We start from the raw sequence: 21243 nt of genomic DNA on the forward strand, positions 1-21243 counted from the left end.
CATAAGTGAGATTTCATAAGCAAAATTACCAGTTCATTTAATTGTTCCCTAACTTTTTTTGCAAGGCTCCCCTTTTGTAGTAAAACAAGTTTTCGAGCCTCACCGTATCTCCACTAACTAAATACACCCACATAAAGACACATTCATGAAACCTCCTTTACCTACACACTATTATTATAATATTTATTGAATTGTCGTGTCACCCTTGTAATGACCTCGCAGGGGTCTCTCCCCCCTAGTTGGGGAACCACTAAGTTAATTGGAATTAACAGTAATCAACTTGTATAGTTATACTATTGGCTTGTGTATACTACAAAGATTGAATGGCCCATGTTTTTGACACTCTCTCATAGATGTAAGCTGGACTTCTTCCTGTCTCTACAGTATCCATTGACAAAATGGGGCTGGACTTTGATGTCAAGACATTCTGCCACAACCTGCGGGCTACCAAACCCCCCTATGAGTGCCCAGTGGAAAGCTGCCGTAAAGTCTACAAAAGCTACAGCGGCATTGAATATCACCTTTACCACTACGATCACGACAATCCACCGCCTCCCCAGAGCACTCCTCAGAAGAAGCGTAAGGGCCGACCGCCTAGGGTCTCCTTGGCAGGGTCAGGAGATGGCCCAGATTCTAGTACCGGTTCTGGGATCACTGGGCAGGGAACTACGCCGGGTAGCCCAGCCGAACGTTCTGATAACTCCAATTCTCCTGTGAGAGAGACAATGACCTATGCGGAAGCTCAGCGAATGGTAGAACTGGAGATCCGTGGGCGAGTGCACCGCATCAGCATCTTTGAGAACCTGGATGTATTTTCAGAGGAGGACAGTGGTGCTGAAGATCCGCCATCTTCTGGAATCGGGGGCTCAGCTTCGTGTAATGGGGGTGGAGTCGAGGGTGGCATTGGTAAGGACAGATTGGATTGTTCTGCAACCAATGGCGAGAAAGGGCCTCAAAAAACAGGAAAGCACAAAAGCAAAGAGAAGAAAAAAGACATCAGTTCACACCATCACATGAACCCACCTGGACCAGCCGTGAAGTTGCCTGAAGTGGTCTTTCGAGAGCTGGATGAGGAAAGACCGGATGCACCCCCTCGACCCACATCTTACTACAGGTAGAGTTCTGTCAACACTACAGTCTTGACAGTATTAAAAATCTCAGACTGTATTTGTATTGTTAGTATAAAATTGGCAAAACATGACTTAATTTTAAGATCAAAAGGCATCACTGGCTACATGCATTTTAGGCTTTACATCTAAGCACAAGCTTTAAGATATTTAATATGTTTTTTAAGGATGGAACAATACATGAATAAAATCCACACCGTTCATTTCACTTGTAATGGTTCGAGACATGCTTGTATTGTAATTGATGAAGGTAGATGGTAGTATCACGGAAATTTTACTCCTTAGTACTAGATTTTAGCAGGTGAACACATTTAATGGTGATGATTAAGCTAAATATGTCCACTTTACTTGCTGTACAATAGTGTAGTTAACATACATAGTCAAATACAGTACATATGTATTATGTAACATAATATTCATTGAAATTGAAATGGTCATTTTTATTGACACATGAGTTCATTATAAATAGTGACTTGTCAGTACAACAATAGTGCTTTGTGCTTTTTTGTGGATAGGAAGCAGTAGGAAAGCTTAAAGGGGTAATATATCACGGCTAAAACAAATATTAGTGTTTGTTTAAGATGTAATTTCATGTGTATACACGATTTAAGGTTCAAAAACTCTGTATTTTCCACATACCGTGCATGTTTGTATCTCCTCTTTGCCCTGCCTCTCTGAAACGCACTGATTTTTTACAAAGCTCATCACTCTGAAAGCAAGGTGTACTATGATTGGCCAGTTAACCAGTGCTTAGTGATTGGTCGAATACTGCAAGCATGTCACGGAAATGTAACGCCTCCTACCATATTCAGAACATCAGGTACCAAAGCAATTTTACTGACAGGTGATAAAATGTCATAGATTCTTCCTTATATAAATTTGAGCCCGAATCTGATGCGGAAAATGAACATGAGTTGATACATCAACTTTGCCAGCGTGACTTGAGCAGTATGTAAAGATTGGTAAGGTTTTATAAAAAAATATTATGTTAAATAGTTAAAATCTATATTTAACTGTTTTACCTTTTATATATGACGTTATAAAGACTATAAACAAACAACCATACACATCATATAGAGTTTGTGTGAGATAGAAACAAGCTTGCATTAAAGCAGGGAATGGTAACATAATAAATAACGCGTGCGCTTTGGTCCTTCTTGATCAGCCAGTGTTATGCCATGTCTATTCTCGACTCAAGAAATATACTCACAGGCTGCGAATCTGAAGCGCCAGACTGTCATTGCGAAATTGTAAATGTTGGAATGGCCCTACTTTTTTACCAAAGCTTTCATGCATAGCCGGTCTTGATCTCTCCCTGGTTTGTGAAGCAATCTTCAGTGAAATGCGCTGCACAAACTTCAACATTCGGATTGTACTTTTCTGGAACAGTATTGTAAATAAAATGTAAAATATAGTTTATTTTTTAAAATGAGTGGTGTTTTACATAACTATCCGTTGTCGTAGTGTCACAATTCAAATTCAGTTAGCCAGAATTCTGTAGAATGGCCCATCTACCGTCTCAATGTAAAACAGTGGGCCTGTGCAGTAGCCTATGTATTTTACGCATTTCAAACAGTAAAGTGTTGTCCTAAGGCTTATGCTGCGTTGAAGACACATCGGAAGTGGAATATTTCCCACCACAAATGCGAAAGTAACGTCTGGATTTAGTTACATTAAAGAATTTAGTTAAATTAAAACATTCATGTTACTAATGATTTAGTAGGCTTTAAACATTACATGTCACCATGCATCTTTTGGCAGGGCAAACAAAGAGGCTTTCTTTTCGCAACGAAACACACAGTGTCTCCACGACATGGCTGCGGCATTGGCGATACAAGAGATTTACGAGTACGCACACTTTACATGCGTTAAGATTTGGGCGATCTTAGTCAAGTCATGTTACGAAGTGACGTACATTCACCGGGGTGTGGTTACACGAGGCGTTTTTAGCTAGTGGACCAAGCTAACTCTTCAACTATCAGGAATGCAAATGATAATATAATCCATTCTATTTTGCCGCTTAAATTCGGATATTTGTTTCTATGTGGTATACAGAAACACGTAAATATGAGAATTTTATGCGGACATAACTCATATTTCACCTTCCCCCATTCTTCTCCACGTGAGGTTGTTTAGATCAGAGTATGTGAGTGCACAACTATTATATGCTACACTGTTCAATGATTTAAAGAAAAAAAACATCCATGCAAGCAATACTGCATGATGTCAAAGGACAACTGTCAGACCGCGCTCTCCAGTCTGAAGTACACAAGTGACCGACCTGTAAAGATGCTTTCATTAAGAAATGTACTTCGCCGCTGCAAGTTCCATGCTGTGTCTTTCTCTGACACTTTAAAATGCTCTCTCTGCTCTCTTGAATTCAACACTCACTTTCATTATCTAATTTTGTTTCTTATGGTTCATAGACTTGGATACTGTTTACTTCTCAGGTACATTGATAAGTCGGCAGAGGAGCTGGATGAGGACGTGGAGTATGACATAGATGAGGAAGACTACATCTGGCTGGACTTCATGAATAAAAAGCGAGAAAGTGACGGGGTTTCTCCCATCACTCAGGAGGTTTTTGAGTATCTTATGGATCGACTGGAGAAGGAATCTTACTTTGAGAGTCACAACAAGGTTGGTGTGACAGGGGGTGTATTGTAACTTATTTTTGAGGCAGCACATTTTGGAGCACAGTCAAAAATTTAGGAGCTCAAACAATTGAAGTTTTTTTTTAAAGAAATATTAGTGTGTCAATTTATGACATGCACAAAATATGGAAAAGCATGATAAACTAAGCTTTTTTGTTATTATTGATTATATCAGGGGTCTTTTGAATGCTTCATTGTGACGGACATTCTAAGGGTGTGCATTGTTTTCAGGAAACACACACCTATAAAGTAGTTCCAGATCGGTCAAGCGCATAACACCTGCCAATGCAAGGCCACACAGTCCAAAAGTGTCAGTTATTCCGCAACCCCGTATCCAAATGACACCTGAAAATCTCATGCACAGTCTATACTTGGACATCGCCTCACAGCTGAAAGTAAAAAGCAGAGCGCTAGATTGCTTATTAAGAGTATTTCCCTTTCTCATAGTGGGAAATGCTACTCAGTAGTGGTGCAACAGATCGTAAAACTCACGGTTCGGAACATATGGATCGAACCAACTCATTAGAGTTGTATTATTATAATATGAGCAGTTTAGAGAATTTTAAAGTTGTGAAAATAGCCTGAAGATATCAACAGGTTAATTAACAGAGAATCTTGTTTTTATAATTTATCTTGTTTTCTATTTATCTTCCAGGCTTTCATACAGTATGCATGCATTATTTTGTGGATCACTTATGGCGCACTGGATTGCGTAATTTCCGGTTTGACTCAACAACTTTACTTTAATTTTACAGCTAGCCTTATGCAGCAGTTTAAATTAAGATATACATGAGAATGCACTTCCATATTGTACTCTTTGCAATACTAGACAGAGAGCTTGTCTATGCTTAAACTCTTTTACTCTGTGGTGAAAACATTTACAGTTAATTTATGGGTCATATGCATTCCGAACAGTAGAGCACGATCCGTATGGATCTCGGATTAACTGTGATCCGTTTCTCCACTACTGCCAGTGGCGTAACTTTGTTTCAAAAAGTGGTGGGGACAAAGGCCGACCCCACCTCACGGGTCTGTCAAATCAATGGAAAACAATACTTTTATATATATAATAACTCGGTGGGAATCTGCTTTTTATCACAGTGGGCGAGCACATGTCCTTCAGGTCTGTCCATTGGCTCCTCTGCTGCGTTTTTCGACGACAGCTCTCGGGGTTCCCAAACTGCGAACTTGGTACATTAAACTTAAAAAACTTTTGTTATTTGACTTAAAATGAAACCTGTTCATTGGTTAATGCGTTTATTGTGCTTAGAAAATGGATGCACAAGCGGACTGTCAAAGCGCCACACTTTCACACATGGAAAACCTGCACATTTTTTTTTATGTAAAATGTTGACATTTAGAGAGGATAAAACAGTAATTAAGTTTTTAAGTAGCAGAATGTTTATATAAAGAATACGGCATGATGTTGCCTCACAGTTTTTTAAATATATGTTAAAACTTAATGTTATTTTAATTAACATTAATAATCGCATTAACAATATCATGGGGAATAATAAAAACAACAACAACAACAATTAGAGATGCACCGAAATTTAAGCTGCCGTTTCTCTTATAATTAATCAATATAACTATGTTGTGACTTGAAAATAATTTATTTTTGAAACCTGGAATAAGTGCTTTCGGTATGTGGTTTATGTCAGGCCCAAAGACACTTGATACTAACTTCTATTCCTCTCGGCCTCTTGCTTCTATAGGGTGACCCCAGCTCTCTGGTGGATGAAGATGCCGTTTGCTGTATCTGTAATGACGGCGAGTGTCAGAACAGTAATGTTATCCTGTTCTGTGACATGTGTAACCTGGCGGTGCATCAGGAGTGTTACGGTGTTCCCTACATTCCAGAGGGCCAATGGCTGTGTCGGCGCTGCCTGCAGTCGCCATCCAGAGCTGTGGACTGTGCACTCTGCCCCAACAAAGGCGGTGCTTTTAAACAGACAGATGATGCCCGCTGGGCACATGTAGTATGTGCCCTCTGGATCCCGGAGGTGAGCTTGCTTTAAGAATGTGTTCAATCAGTGACTTACAGGTGAAGCAAAGAGTTAATGTTTATGGGTACCAGCTTGGATCTTTTCTTAGGCTGCAATGTAACTTTTGATCTGAGCCACAAACAATACATACTTTTTTTAACTTTAACTTTTATCATTAAAATCGAATCTACTGTAAATGGGATCATGAGATCAAAACTACTGTAAAGACCACTCTCCATTTTGGAGCCCTCTCTTTCACACCCATTATCTAGCAACATGGGTAGCCCAAACAATATCCGAAACAGAGACATTATGGATATTATTGTGCTGTTAAAATATTTCAAATTTTTCTCAAATGTTAACTAATGCATTTTTTTATTTAAAATTTTAAAAGATTATCCGTTTTTTGCATTCTTGGACATGCACGCAAAGCAGTAGTGGAAATAAGAACTAGGAGGACAATAGTTTGGGACATTTTTAAAAACATAAGTGCAAAATTGCCACTCGATTTATGTGTGAAATGTGCGTAGTGTTCTGAAGAATAACAAATATACATGAGGGTACAAGGTGAGTAAAAAAGAAAAATAATATATTTTTTAGATAACCCTTCTAAAAACCTTAGGCCTATAGTTTGAATAATTCTTCCTTATGATTCCTTTTCTTAGCATGTGACAAACTTGACATGAACGCATTATTTTGTCATCTCTTGCCTCATAACCTGTTCGTTCCTTCTTTGCAGGTGTGTTTTGCTAATACGGTCTTCCTTGAGCCTATAGACAGCATAGAGCACATCCCCCCGGCCCGCTGGAAGCTTACCTGTTACATCTGTAAACAGCGTGGCTCCGGTGCATGCATCCAGTGTCACAAAGCTAACTGCTACACCGCATTCCATGTCACCTGTGCTCAGCAGGCCGGCCTCTACATGAAAATGGAGCCAGTGCGAGAAACAGGTGCAAACGGGACTTCATTTAGTGTACGCAAGACTGCCTACTGCGACATCCACACCCCACCAGGATCTGCCCGTCCACTGGCAGGGGTGGGAGGCACAAGTGTGGGCTCCTCACAGAGTGAGGGGGAAGCGGAGGATGAGGAGGATATGGCAGGCGTTGATGAGGAAGGAAAGGGGTGCAGCTCAGAGCGGGCAAAGCGGGCGAAAGCTAAATCACGGATAAAGATGAAAAGGGCAAGGAAGATACTGGCTGAGAGGAGAGCAGCCGCACCTGTAGTGTCTGTGCCATGCATACCACCACACAAGTATGTATACATTTTTTTTTATATATTTCGACTATGCTTGTGTACTGTAAATGTGTTTTTATATATATTTATCACACGGCTCATTTGAATGATTGATTCAGATTCTCAAAACTAATAACACACTGTCATTATACAGGGGCAGCTTAATATTACACGAAAATGTATTATAAATATGTCATTTAATAACATATATGACATTATATTTAGAAATGATTAAACCAATTTGCCTGTTTGTGAAGTTTGAACATCGTTTCTTACTTTAAGACCGAAACTAAATGGATTTTCCACATGGAAGGTATAAATTTGGTAAAAATATTTCAAATATTTTCTTATAAACTACAATTTTTGTCATTTTTTTAGTCCGTATAAAGCAAATTCAGAGAAATTATTTCTAAACACATTATAAATTTTGAAATCTATTTCTGAAACGCATGTTATAATAACATTTTGGAGTTAATAATAATAAGTTTAATTTATATAGCGCCTTTCAGAAGCTCAAGGACGCTTCACAATGACTATGGCAATAGACATATAGACAACCATACAGACTTAATTACTAGGGATGAGTCACGATTTTCAAATTTTCGATTAGTTGATTTAATTATCTGACGTCGAATAATGTGTGGGATTCTCGTCTAAAAATAAAGATCAACATGCAATGGTGACGCCTTCATGTAACCAGAGAGTGGCGCTGGTAATAATAAAGCACACAAAAGCTGTCAACAGACAACTGAAGAAGTATCACACTCGCTAACATTAAGTAGGATACGCCACTGCAGACTTGCGTGGCTAAATATGAGTGGAAAATGTATGAAAATGAAGTGCAGTGCAAACTCTGCCATGCGAAGATCGCTTATCATAGGTCAACCACTAGGATGAGCATTAATTTGAGGGCGAAGTATGCAATTGTCCAATAAGGGACTAAGAAAAATTGTTACAAAACAGTTTTTAAGGTTCGAAAAAAACTTTCCTAACCTGTAAGATCGCTGGGGGGAGTGTATCGAGCACTGAAATACTACATACTAAACCCAACTCATTTTTTGACAAGTTGACCATGTTAAACATAAGAAGACAGCACATTTAACATTGTAAAGAAGTCAGAATGCATTACACATTGTTGCAGCACCCCTTTAACACACAATAAAGTCAAAGTAGGCTCAATTTCAAATGAATTCAGATGACAGTCTCTCTATTTAGCTCCGATCAATGACAAAGAGTCTCTGTAGACTCCGCCTCTTTATAAATAAGCAGAACCAAATCTGCCCTCATCAAGTAACTTTTTTTGTCAGTATCAGTAATACTAATAATTTTGGGGGTAATGTGAATTAATGCATTGCAGGCTGATTTAAGGTGCCCTCCTAAAATTTTCAGTCAGGGGTTACAGTGCTTCAGGAGCCCTGAAGAGTTAAGTTTGTCACTATACAATGAAAAGTGTGAATGGTCTCTCTTCCTCTATCTGTTTATGTGTGTGTTGCCTATAAATGCGTGCGTGCAGCCTATATGCGTGCATGCGGTGGAGGGGTGCAATTTTCTAATAATTCCTAGCGAATGTAATTTTTTCTATCTTGGTGAGATAAATAAGAGCAAGACCATACTGTACTGTTCTCGCTGTATATACATTTGCAATTTAACAGCTAGCCTAACTCCATCCAAAAAGTACAGACGAGTCAGGAATCATCTTAGTTGTTCAAGTGTTCACTGGATCATCATATGACAAATAAAATAGCAAGAAATACAGGTTTAACACACAGAGCAAGTTCAAAGATAGGCTAAGCTAACAACTAATGATCATAAATAATGTTGGATAAAAGCCTAACTCTATGATTAGACTCAAACATGTATCATCATAGATTATATAATAATAAAATAAACTTAAACATGATGCTTTACAGAGACAAAACAAATGACAAGCTGACTGGATGACAAATGTGGCCGATTCTGAACTCACACACTTATTTCTTTTTTATTTCTTTTACTGCCACAAGATGGCACCAAACTGACTAACATAATATGAAGCAGAACACATAAAATGATCTAAGGGTAAGCAGAAGGATTTTATAGGACACAGGGAACCAGTGAAGAGAAAATAGAACGAGGGTGATATGGGATTATATTGCATATGAGAGACAAAGTGCACTGGTAGTCCAGTAAAGAGGGCCTTCCAATAATAGCGCTGGGATGTGATAAATGTTTGAGAGAGGCGAGCAGACATGCTTCCCAGCATGTGAGAGCAGAGAGTTTTGCTAATTTTATTTATTTTTGGGTCTTTCAAATTTGCTTGATTTGGTTAATACAACTTTTTTTAATGGTGCAACACACTCAGAAAACATATTTAATATTGGTTTACCCTGACTTTCAATATTTTATTGATACGGAAGACGTTGTTTTATTCAAATTTGTATTAAAAGTATATGTTTAAACTGACTTTTGATTTAGGTTAAGTAAGATCACGAGCAATCTAGCAGTGCAGAGGAAAAGTCAGTTCATGCAGAGACTCCATAGCTACTGGACACTGAAGAGACAGAGCCGCAACGGTGTTCCTCTCCTGCGACGTCTCCAGACGCACCTGCAGTCCCAGCGCAACACGGAGCCACTCCCCACTATTACCGTCAGTGCATTAGCATGTTGATTTATTAGGAAAACTGTAAAGATTTTTTTTGTTGACATTAATTGTTTGTCCACAGAGGGATGGTGAAGAGAAACATTCTGTGTTGAAGGAGCAGTTGAAAGCGTGGCAGAGACTCCGTCATGACCTAGAGAGAGCCCGGCTGCTGGTGGAGCTCATCCGCAAGAGAGAGAAGCTCAAGAGAGAGACAGTAAGACTAAAACACCACCTTCTGCTGTCCAACAGATGAATACATGGACTCTAAACAGTGCATGCATGATTACTATGCAAGTTGACATTCTTGCATATGTTTTTCCAAGTACATTTTACTGATTCCAAACCAACCCCATCCTAATAACTACTGCTACTTTTGTATATAATCATTTATAAGTGATATTAAACAAAGGCTGGAAGTGAAAGATGCTTTATATTCAGATATCCATAATTATTAAGCAGGTTTTCGTTTAAAGGTGAAACGAGTAAAAATGATATTTAAAGGGACAGTTCACCCAAACATGAAAAATCTTTCATCATTGACTCAACGTCAGGTTGTTCCAAATGTGTATACATTTCTTTGTTTTTTAATGTGGAAGGTAAGATTTTCTTCAGCGTTGTGGCCCATAGACTTTAAGCATTCCTGAAGAATAGCAACTTCGTTGACACTTCAGTGCAGAAGGCATTTATACAGGGTTTCTCAGAACGTTTGGAACATGCTAACATCATCTGGCATCAGTTGCAAACAGCAAAAATAAGCCTTTGGGTCAGTGATAACAAAGCTGATTAAGGCATGCTTTTAGGATATCCAATTGTATTACTGCTTAGGATAGCACATCCTGGCAACAGCTGGAGGTTGGCATAATGTTAGGTTGCACCATTTCACCACTGGCTTTCACTATGGCAATGGAAATAATAATGTGGGCATTGTGTTGGGTGGTTGGAGGAGAGCGTTTGAAAAATGGGTTGTGCATGGATACATGGATGACATGACAACCATCACACTACCAAAGTGTGTACAAAGCGGCTGCTCGATAAGCTCAAGGAGAACATCAGTTGAGCACAAATGGAGATCAAACCCAGCAAATCCCAAATCTTGTGAAATCTCGCATGAAGATATCTGTTTTCATCTTAATCCTACCGCCAAACCCACTTCTAAACTTAAAATCTTGCGGATCTTGCCATAGCAGTATCACTTCTAGCCCTAGCCTTTGTCAGGGCCCGCCTCACCAACAATAGGTTCGGTATAAAGGGTGAGCCATTCACAATCAGCGGACTCAAGAACATTAATAATACAGCTCTTCCTGTGCAGCTGCAACTCTGGTGCTTCCAGTTCAGCTTGTTGCCATGCCTGATGTGGCCAATTTCAATGTATAAACTCACATCTCAAGCCAAGCATCTGGAGAGATTGGTGAGTACACAAGTGTGGAAATGGCTTTGGCTACCAAGATGCCTTCGCAACACAGGGCTGTACAGAAATGGAGCTCTCTCTCTTCCCATTTCAAGCCTTGTGGAGGAGTATAAATGCACCAAAACAAGGAGATGGAGATGATGCTTAAAGAATCTTGTGATCCCTGTGTAAGAGAGGCTGCTCCAACATCGGCAACAGCAAGGAAATGGAACCCAGTAACAGCGGAGGCGAAGGCTGCCCTCAAACACAGGGACTTGGTCCACATATGATGTGTTGCTCTCACCAACAAAATTGCATGTATGGTGTGGACAAGGTCCAGCATGCCACCTGTGTGCAGCTCCAGCAAACCTCAAACACAATCTACCGAGTTGTAATAAGAGCTTGACACAGGGGAGATACACATGGCACCACAATCAAGAAATAAGGTACTGCAGCACTAGAGAGTGGCAGCAAATTCCATCCCCAAAAACGCCCAGACTAACTTTCTAAAAAGGCAGTCCTTTGGGTGAATAAACCAAGCCCTTATCCCTAGGCTCAGGTCTGCTGAATATAGCCAGCGATTGGGAAATGCGAGATGACTTAAACCACAGCCTTACTATCCCATTGCAAATTGCAGAGAACAATCTGCGACCAGACCTGGTTCTCTGGTCCAACTTCAGTAGGACCGTTATCATAGTTGAGTTGACTGTACCTTGGGAAGAGGCCATTAACGAAGCCTTGGAATGAAAGATCCTCCGGAATGCCAACTTTGCAGCTGATTCAGAAGAGCAGGGCTCTACAGCGAAACTGTTTTTGGTGGAAGTGGGCTGCAAGGGTTTTGTGGCCAATTCCACTACAAGGCTTCTTAAAGAAGTGGGGATCAGAGGATAGGTCCAGAAGAGGGTACTCAAAGATTTTGGCACTGTTGCTGAGAGAAGCAGCAACTGGCTGTGTCTGAAATGGATGGACGCAGATGGGCAGGCAATGACCTTGTAATAAGGTGGTGTCTTGTTGTGCGTTATGTTATGCCAATACAGAACAGGGGACACTGAGCATACATTAACGGTGCCAGTGGGGCTAGAACAGCCTTAGCCACCGGGTTGTGCTTGAGGTGTGATGCCACCCAGATACCAGCCAAGTAAGTGTTGTTGAAGCTGCAGCCACTAATCTGGATGAGCTAATTGATACAGGAAGTGGCAATCATAGGGCAGGTCCGGCACAGGATAATCAAGAACTGTCCAAGGGTGCTGAAAGAAGAATCCACTGACTGTGGTTGAAGCGGATGGACACAGCATGGGCTGCCAAGTGACCATGCAACAGTGCAACGCACACCCAGGTCTGATCAGCCTGGGATGGGTCGCTCTTATCTTAGGGTTTCTTGTGGTAAATGGTCGATACACCCAATGAGGCTGAGGTACACAACCAAAAGGCATCTTTCACCCAGGATAATGGCTTTGATGAGGGTGTTATTGAACACATAATTCATGATGTCTCTCAATGTTAATATCAAGGAAAGGTAAGTATAAATATAATATGTATATATATCCCCAAAACAAAGAGGATGCCTAACTGACAAGCCCATTGAAGCCTTGGACCTCCTTTCCTCTATCCAAATTCTTAACTGCTCCTCTGGCACAATTAAAGTGTGGGAAATGTCCAATTGGGCAATTAAACTGTGCTGAAATATTTGGAATATAACACCTAGTCCTGCTAATCGATTTTGAAAATGTACACCTGAACATAAAGCATTTTTCACTTCCAGGCTTTGTTAACCCTTATTTATCACTTGATGATGAATAGCTGACATTAGGCCATTATAAAATAAATAAAACGTGTATTATTTACTTAGTTAGCTGTAACTTGGCATCAAATTAGATTTGTACAAATTAAATTAATGTATGGTACATCTTTTTCCCAGCTGGAGCGAATGATGATTGGTTATTTTACTGTCTGTCAGATGCCGGTTTTAAATCCAAGTGGCTTAAGGAACAAAGTGCTAATGCAAGGTTTAACAGTCAAACATTTAGATTTTCGACAATATATTGGTCTACTACTGCTCTACAGACAGTTTCGTCGGACGCTACGCAACAGTTATAGATTCTTTGCAGAGGTCTAACAGAAGTAAAGTTTGGTCCACATAACATTTAGGTTACTGCCGCTGAAACCGACTGTAGTAGAAATTACCCTGCTGAGTGTTGTTGTTGTATAATAATGACTTAAAACTGTTTTCATGTTTTTTAGATAAAGATTCAGGAGATGGCGTTAGAGCTGCAGTTGACTCCTTTCCTGATTTTGTTGCGTAGCACTCTGGAACAGCTGCAGGAGCGAGACACCAATAATTTCTTTACTGAGCCTGTACCTTTAAGTGAGGTAAAACATCCACTCTCATCAGTTCACTTAAAGGTTCTGTGTGTAGGTTTCAGAGGCCACTATTGGCGATGTAGGAAATTGCAACCTACAGCTCCGCTACCCCCCTCTCCCTCCCTTTAGAGAAGCTACGGTTGCCGTCACAGGACAAAAGTGTTCCGTAAATGATAGCGGCCATTATCGGTAGTGTTGATAATTGCAATCTACGTCTCACAGGCGAACAACAGACTGAAGTTACGGACACAGGACAGAGATGTCGTCGTTTGAGACAGCAGAGAATAACCTTTGCAAGTCAAGTGACAAGGTTTATTTACAAAGAAAAATAAATTAATTAAATTTACTTAATTCATCATTTACTCTAAACGTTATAGTGAATATTATTGTTAATTGTTAACATTGTGTTAGTGATTTATTCGCTTATTTTGCATTGCATTTTTCGGCACGGTAACTTGGTTCGTAATTTACAGCCTATTGAAACGGCTTGCTAATGCTAAAGGCGTGTAATCTAACCGTGAAAGTCTTAGCAGACGTTTTTCTCATCAATCAGAGGACTAAACACAGGTAGGAAGAGGAAGAGGGCGGAGAGGTAGGGGTGTTGCAGATGCAGGCAGGGCGAGGAGAGGCAGAGGAGCTAACGTTAACCCGGGAGGTCCACACAAGAGAAGATGTGGAAGCTAAGCAGTATTATAATATAACTTATACCCGATTTATGCAAATTCTGATTGTAAACATGATTTCTAACTTGATTTGCACACGACCATGCAACAAGGACTTATGATACTATTACAAAGTGCTAAAAATGTATAAGGAAAAACGCTACTTCTCTTGATGATCAGCTCATCTATTAGCTAAAGCTATCAAACAAACAGTTCCCTTTCTGTCGGTCTCTCGACGTTGTGTCGAGAACGACAGATGGGGTTCGCCCTTGAGAACCAATCAACTCTGACTACTATAGAAAAGGCCAATGAAATTTGGCGAATGCAATTTGCATGCCGGGCTCCGCCCCCGGAAATCCGGTATAAAAGGAGGCCGGCGTGCAGCATTCACTTACCTTTTGTTCTTCAGAGCCATCGCTCATGAGTACAACTCAGGATTCAATCCTCTACAACTACACGCTGGTGCTACGACGTGTTACAGCGGATCGTCCCTTCCTGCAGCGACCTTCCCCTGGGCGTCTCGGCGGTTCCGGAGGTGTTAGAGATTTTTTCTAAAAGTCCTTTTCAGGACTGACTGAGCATTCTCCAGCGCGGCATGTCCCGCTGTTCTCTTGGGTGCGGCACCCTCATCGAGGAGGGGGATGGACACGATCGCTGCATTAGGTGTCTGGGCGTCCAGCACACTGAAGCAGCGTTCGTTGACACATCTGCCTGCACTGCGGGCAGATTGTCATTCAGAAGTTGCGGTCACGGGTGGCTGTCTTCCTACGGGAACCAGCCACCATTTCGTCTGCTACCCGGGCTGTGACATCTGTGGCTACGGCCCCGATGACCACCCACGTTAGCAGCGTTAGTGATACGGGGAACTCTGCGAACGTAAACCCGCCAGCCAAGTGCTCACGGGCCGATCGCACCCCGATTCGCTCTTCTGAACGTTCCCCAACCGGCGGTGGCATACCGTCCGGATCCTCACGCACACACTCGGAAACGATGTGTGACGTAGATGAGATGTCGCTCGCAGCATCGGAGGGAGACTGGCATCCGACTCTGCCGAATCCAAACTCCACCCCCAGCGGTCGAGTTCAGGAGGAAGCAGAAGTGATGTCATCCGTGCTAACCCGGGGATGCGTGGTTCCCGAGGTCGGTGCGCGGTGCAAACCGCGCCCACCCCGGGTGCCATGTTTTTCCCGGAGGTGCATGAGGAGCTGTGTAAAACTTGGAACGCTCCACTCACGGACCGTTCCAGTGAAACCAGCTCCGGCTCCCTTACTTCCCTCGATGGTGAGGCAGCCAAGGACTGCGTCGAGATCCCCCGGGTGGAACGTCCGCCTGCGGTGCACCTGTGCCGCGGACGGCTACCACCTGGGGGGGGATCGACCACTCCTACCGTCCAAAGCACGTAAGACTTCGGCATCACTGGTGTCGAAAGCTTGCGATGTTGCGGGCCAGGCTGCCTCCTCTCTCTATGCCTTGGCCATCCTGCAGGTCCGCCAGGCCAGGGCGTTGAGAGGGCTCCACGAGGGTAAGGCCGACCCGGGTATAATGCAGGATCTCCGTGCCACCGCTGACAGCGCTCTACGGGCGACTAAGGCGGCGGCACGGGCCCTGGGTCGGACGATGTCCACGGTAGTGGTCCAGGAGAGACACCCCCGGCTATACCTTGTGCAGAAGAGTGACAGCAAGGAAGTCCGCTTTCTTGATGCACTCATCTCGCAGGGTGGGTTGTTGGTAACACCGTCGAGGACTGCGCTCAGCAGTTTTTTGACGGCGAAGCAGACAGTGGCAATTAACCACATTTTTTTCACGCCGCGACTCGGCCGCCTACAGGCCTCCGAGATCTCACGTGACGTCTGCTTCCCTGCAACCCAGGACCCTTTCGGCATCGGCTCCGGTTCCTGTGCCCCCACAGGCGGCACCCCGGAAGCAGAGGTCGAGGGGGAAACCTACACCCCGTCAGCAACCTCCTCGCGAGAAGGGACACTGACGGGAAGACCCCAGGGAGAACAACATCGGGCCCGAACCTTCACAGCCACGGCTCTGATCGGTCGGTACGGGACGACTCCTGCCTCGTCACCAAAGCCGGGCCCTTGTTAGGGCTTGGCGCCCACTTACTCACTGAGTTTTCTGTTCTCCCCGGGTTTACTTGCAGCCGATCGCACACTCCACTGGACTGTGCTCAGCGAACCGACCTCACACCCTGGCGAGGCGTGAGGTCGTACACATACGACAGCCGTCACCACTCTCAAACCGACAGTGCGTGCCGTTGTCCCGCCAGGCAGGTAAGCAGGCGGAGCAAAAACCTTCCCTCCGGGGACTCCCCGCGACATGGTTAGCTCCGCCAGCCGACGAACCACCCCCCGTGGGAATGATGAAGCAGACCGTCCCCTTGGTCACCCTGTCACAGTCCCTGGGAGCTCGAGAGCTGCCCACACTGTCTCGCTGGCTAATGAGGGCGGTCCGTCTTGGTTACTCGATCCAGTTCGCCAGAGACTCACCCAAGTTTCGGGGCATCATCTCTCCCTCTGTCAGAGGCAGGGACGCCTCCGTACTTCGGGTAGAGGTCACCACCCTTCTGGCAAAACAGGCATCGAGTTCGTCCCTCAAAACCAAGATGTTCAGTGGGTCACCACCCGCACTTCATCGTTCCCAAGAAAGACGGCGGGTTGCCCCCAAAGGCTGCGTACCCTGAACAGAGCACCTTCACAAGCTGCCATTCAGGGTGCTCACACAGAGGCGCGTCCTGACATCTATGAGGTGTCAGGATTGGTTCGTGGCAATCGACCTGAAGGACGCTTACTTTCATGTCTCGATCCTCCTCGACACCGGCCGTTCCCACGGTTCGCGTGCGAGAGGCGGGCATATCAGTACAGAGTCCTCCCTTTCGGTCTGTCCCTGACCGCCCTTTCTCCCTGAGAGGAGGAAGGCGAGCGGGTACTAAACTATCTCAGCGACTGGCCTATCTTGGCACACTCGCGAGATCTGTTATGTACACAAAGGGACCTGGTGCTCCGGCACCTAGGTCGATTGGGACTCCAGGTCAACCAAGAGAGGGGCAAGCTCTCCCCAGTGCAGAGCGTCCTCTTTCTCGGTATGGAACTCAACTCTGTCACCATGTCGGCACACCTGTCCGCAGTTGTGCCCAACCAGTGTTGAACTGTCTGAAATGAACATTTTAGGCAGACAGCGGTCCCCCTGAAACAATTCAGAGGCTCCTGGGACACATGGCGTCCTCGCGGGCTAATACCCCTCGAGTTGATGCACATGACACCGCTCCAACACTGGTTTCAGAGTCGAGTTCCGAGGAGAGCGTGGCACACCGGCAGCAGGCGCATGGTGATGCCGCCCTGCTGCCGACGCACCATAACCCCTAGTCTTTATGACTTTTTCGACGGACTCAGGTCCCTCTGAGCAGGTTATGAGGCAGGTCGTGGTGACGACTGAAGTCTCCCTGCAGGGGTGCGGTGTAGTGTGCAACGGGCACGCAGGTGGGGTGTTGGACGAACCCCCGCCTGCGCTGGCATATCAATTGCCAAGAGTTGTGGGCTATGCTACTTGCACTGAGCAGGCTACGGCCTCTCGTGCGAGACATACACGTGCTGTTCCGAGGACAGCACTATAGCTGTAGCGAATACAGATCGTCAGGGTGGCGTTCGCACACAGCAGCTAAACACAACTTGCTCGACGCCTCCTCCGGTGGAGTCAACAGGTGACTCGTTCCCTGCAGGCCACACACCCCGGGCAAACTGAACTAGACAGCCGACGTGCTTTCTCGCCAGTTTATGCCTCGTGGAGAGTGGCGACTCCACCCCCGTGCAGTCCAGCTCATTTGGAGGCTGTTCGGGTAGGCCCAGGTAAAACCTGTTCACCTCCCGTAACACCACCATTTGCCCGCTTGATAGTCCCTGCCCTCGGCACGGATATCCTTGCGCACAGCTGGCCGCGGGATGGGCGGAAGCACACCTTCCCCCCCCAGGAGCCTTCTTGTACAGACTCTGTGCAAGGTCAGGGAGCAGGAGCACCAAGTGTTATTGGTTACACCACACCGGTCTAACCGCACTTGGCCTCAGAGCCGATGCTCTGGATAGCGACTCCCCCTGAACCATTCCCCTGACAGAGGACCTGCTCTCTCAGGGGAAGGACACGTTCTGGCATCCCAGATCAGACCTCTGGAACACCCATGTCTGGTCTCTAGACGGGACGAGAAGATCCTAAGATGGCTACTCCCCCTATACGGCTGAGACCATCACCCAGGCTAGGGCCCCATCTACTAGGCGGTTACACGCCTCTAGACGGTGCCTCTTCTCGTCCTGGTGTCTTTCTCAACGAGAAAGACCCACTGAGGTGCTTGATCAGGATTGTGTTCCCCTCCTCACGAGACTGGAGACTAACATCTCCCTTCCACACTGAAAGTGTATGTAGTCGCTATTGCCACTCATCACGACTCAGTCGGTGGAAAGTTTCTAGGGCAACACGACCTGGTCACCAGGTTCCTAAGCAGCGAGAGGGCGGAATCCGCCTCATCTCCGCTCCATACCCTCTTGGGACCCTAAGTGGTCCTGGGGAGCCTCAGGGCCCCCCAAAGAGCCCCTCGGAGGTTCCGATCTTCCTCATAGAGTAAGACGGCCCTCCTGACGGCGCTCACTTCCTTCAAGAGGGTAGGGGACCACCGAGCATCCTCCGTGTCCCTGGATTGCCTTAAACTCGGCCCTGGAAACTCTCACGTTATCTTGAGACCCAGGCCCGGATGCGTGCCCAAGAAGTTCCCACTACTCCCTCCGGGGCCAAGTGGTGAACTTGCAGGCGCTCCCCATAGGGGAGGAAGACCCAACCCGATTAGTGTTGTGTCCAGTACGTACTGGACCGCACGCAGAGCTCTGAAGCTCTGACCAGCTCCGTGTCTGTTGGAGGACAGCAGAAGGGGAAGGCTGTCTCCAAACAGAGGCTGGCGCACTGGGTCGTGGACGCCGTTACGACGGCATTCCGATCTCAGAATCTCCCATGCCCATTGGCAGTGAGGGCTCACTCCACACGGAGTTTAGCCACCTCCTGGACACTGGCAGAAGCGCCTCTCTAGCAGACATCTGTAGAGCTGCGGGTTGGGCTATGCCCAAACACCTTCGCAAGGGTTAACAACCTTCGCGTAAACCCGGTGTCAGCCCACGTCCTGCGTGGCGACATGTAGGACTGGCATCCGGGGGGGCGTATGCCTGCGAAAGCACCTTTCCACCCTCTAACAGGTTGGGTCAGTGTGCTATTTACCTTTTCTTCTTACCCGAACACATCGCTAAGAAACTGGTACCTCACCAGCCTCCCTTCTTACCCAGACACTGGTTAAGAATAGGCATTCCATCCATCACCAAACAAGCACCCCCTGGGGGCTGGCTGGGCAGAGCAGCCTTCCCCCTTAGGCCGGGATACCATGTGAGCTATCACAGATAGCTCTAACCGGACCTAGTGCTACCGGACGTCTGTAACACCCCCTCCGTGGGCTGTTCCGTCTGATGTATCCTCATGAGAATGGTTCCCACTCCTGGTAACCCATGAGCTTCCCCAGGTGGGCCTCCACCTCGCGGTTAACTACTCAGTCCGCACGTTCCATGCGTTCTCCTCCAAGGACGAGACCATACCTATATCCACCATATTCCTCCCCACGGGTAGGAGGTGGCCTCTGTAGCGCTTCTCTGATTAAGAGTCGCGCTTACCCGGTGTAAACTGATCTGGACGGCCTCTCGCCTATAGAGAGCTAAGGCCCCGTCCGTGAAAGTTACCGGTCAGGGCTGTACCCATCTTTCTCCAAGAAAGCTCTGGAACCCCCCGACCACCACACTGGAAGGTTACAGTCTCACGAAAGCTTCGAGATGACACGCCCAGGCTTGTTACCGTCGCTTCGCTAGAGATTGTGACGCGATACAGCGTTGTGGCGTTTTCCATAGGCAACCCCATCTGTCGTTCTCGACACAACGTCGAGAGACCGACAGAAAGGGAACGTCTTGGTTACGTATGTAACCTCAGTTCCCTGATGGAGGGAACGAGACGTTGTGTCCCTTATGCCACGAACACGTATCGTATTCTGCTGCAGTTTGAGAGGTCTCAGGCTCTTCAGAACAAAGGTAAGTGAATGCTGCACGCCGGCCTCCTTTTATACCGGATTTCCGGGGGCGGAGCCCGGCATGCAAATTGCATTCGCCAAATTTCATTGGCCTTTTCTATAGTAGTCAGAGTTGATTGGTTCTCAAGGGCGAACCCCATCTGTCGTTCTCGACACAACGTCTCGTTCCCTCCATCAGGGAACTGAGGTTACATACGTAACCAAGACGTTCACTTATATTGCGGAAATTAGACAAACTTACCGGTCCAGCAGAAAACTGGCAACTTCGGCGTCGCTTAGCAAAACCGTTTCCTGCTTCATGCCCACCTTTTTGAAAAGAACCACGGCGATGTTTTTTCGGGTTTCCTGCAGTTTTTTTTCTCGACTTCGCCTTGCTGCATCGTATTTTCTCTTTTTTGACGACACAGATTGACGCTCTGTCGGCTCGTGTGCAGCGTATGTGTGGTCCACCATTAGCGCAAATTTCACATCTTACTGCAACAAAGAACCTTTTCTATTTCTACATAGTCCCGTGCATCCTTCCTTTTACGAAACGCACTCAGTTTGTCCGTGAAGTGCTACTATAGAAACGTGGCTGTGCAATTTGATAAATTACATGTAAGGATGTGCCCGCGGCGTATATACATAAAATGGCTCATTGCAAGGTAATATAAACATTTCGGTTGATTTTGTAAGGTATTTCTTCACCACTCACAACATAGTTTTGTATAATATATTACATTTTGGTAAATAAATCCTTCAAAATGCTACACACTGTACCTTTAACCTTTCAGATGCTTTAATAACTGAATATACCATGCCACGGGAAAAAATGTGCGAACAGCAGAAATTGTTCTATCCACCTTTTCCTGGGTGCTGCTTTAAACCTTTTCACCACAAGTAGGTTTGCATTGTCAAAATGGCTTAAATTGGGTTGTGATTCATGTGTTGAATTGTAATACAGTTCTGCAGGAAAATATAAATATATGAGGAATAACTCAGGAACAAAATGTGCTGTTTGTGGCACTACACACACAAACCTAAAGCTAAGATGAACTGCTTCTTTGAGCAGCTGTCCTGATTTAAAAAAAAAAAACCTTAATATATGAACTGCTAATGAATG

General features: G+C 45.1%; 1 protein-coding gene across 6 annotated transcripts in view; it reads left to right on the plus strand.

Moving 5' to 3' along the window:
* The window catches only part of brpf1 (bromodomain and PHD finger containing, 1), a 37395-nt gene that overhangs the window by 6058 nt on the left and 10094 nt on the right, over positions 1-21243 (plus strand). For 2 of the 6 annotated variants that reach the window (XM_056729469.1, XM_056729474.1), the window contains exons 2-9: positions 354-1114; positions 3554-3767; positions 4883-4972; positions 5497-5784; positions 6506-7020; positions 9457-9628; positions 9705-9836; positions 13251-13379. In XM_056729469.1, the coding sequence (XP_056585447.1) occupies positions 399-1114; positions 3554-3767; positions 4883-4972; positions 5497-5784; positions 6506-7020; positions 9457-9628; positions 9705-9836; positions 13251-13379 (2256 nt within the window). In that variant the 5' untranslated portion in view covers positions 354-398. The remainder of the gene's footprint in view (positions 1-353; positions 1115-3553; positions 3768-4882; positions 4973-5496; positions 5785-6505; positions 7021-9456; positions 9629-9704; positions 9837-13250; positions 13380-21243) is intronic. The other 4 variants (XM_056729471.1, XM_056729470.1, XM_056729472.1 and 1 more) reach the window with 4 other exon arrangements.

The sequence above is a fragment of the Triplophysa dalaica genome, chromosome 18 (genome assembly GCF_015846415.1).
Source record: "Triplophysa dalaica isolate WHDGS20190420 chromosome 18, ASM1584641v1, whole genome shotgun sequence".
In the NCBI taxonomy this organism is placed as follows: Eukaryota; Metazoa; Chordata; class Actinopteri; order Cypriniformes; family Nemacheilidae; genus Triplophysa; species Triplophysa dalaica.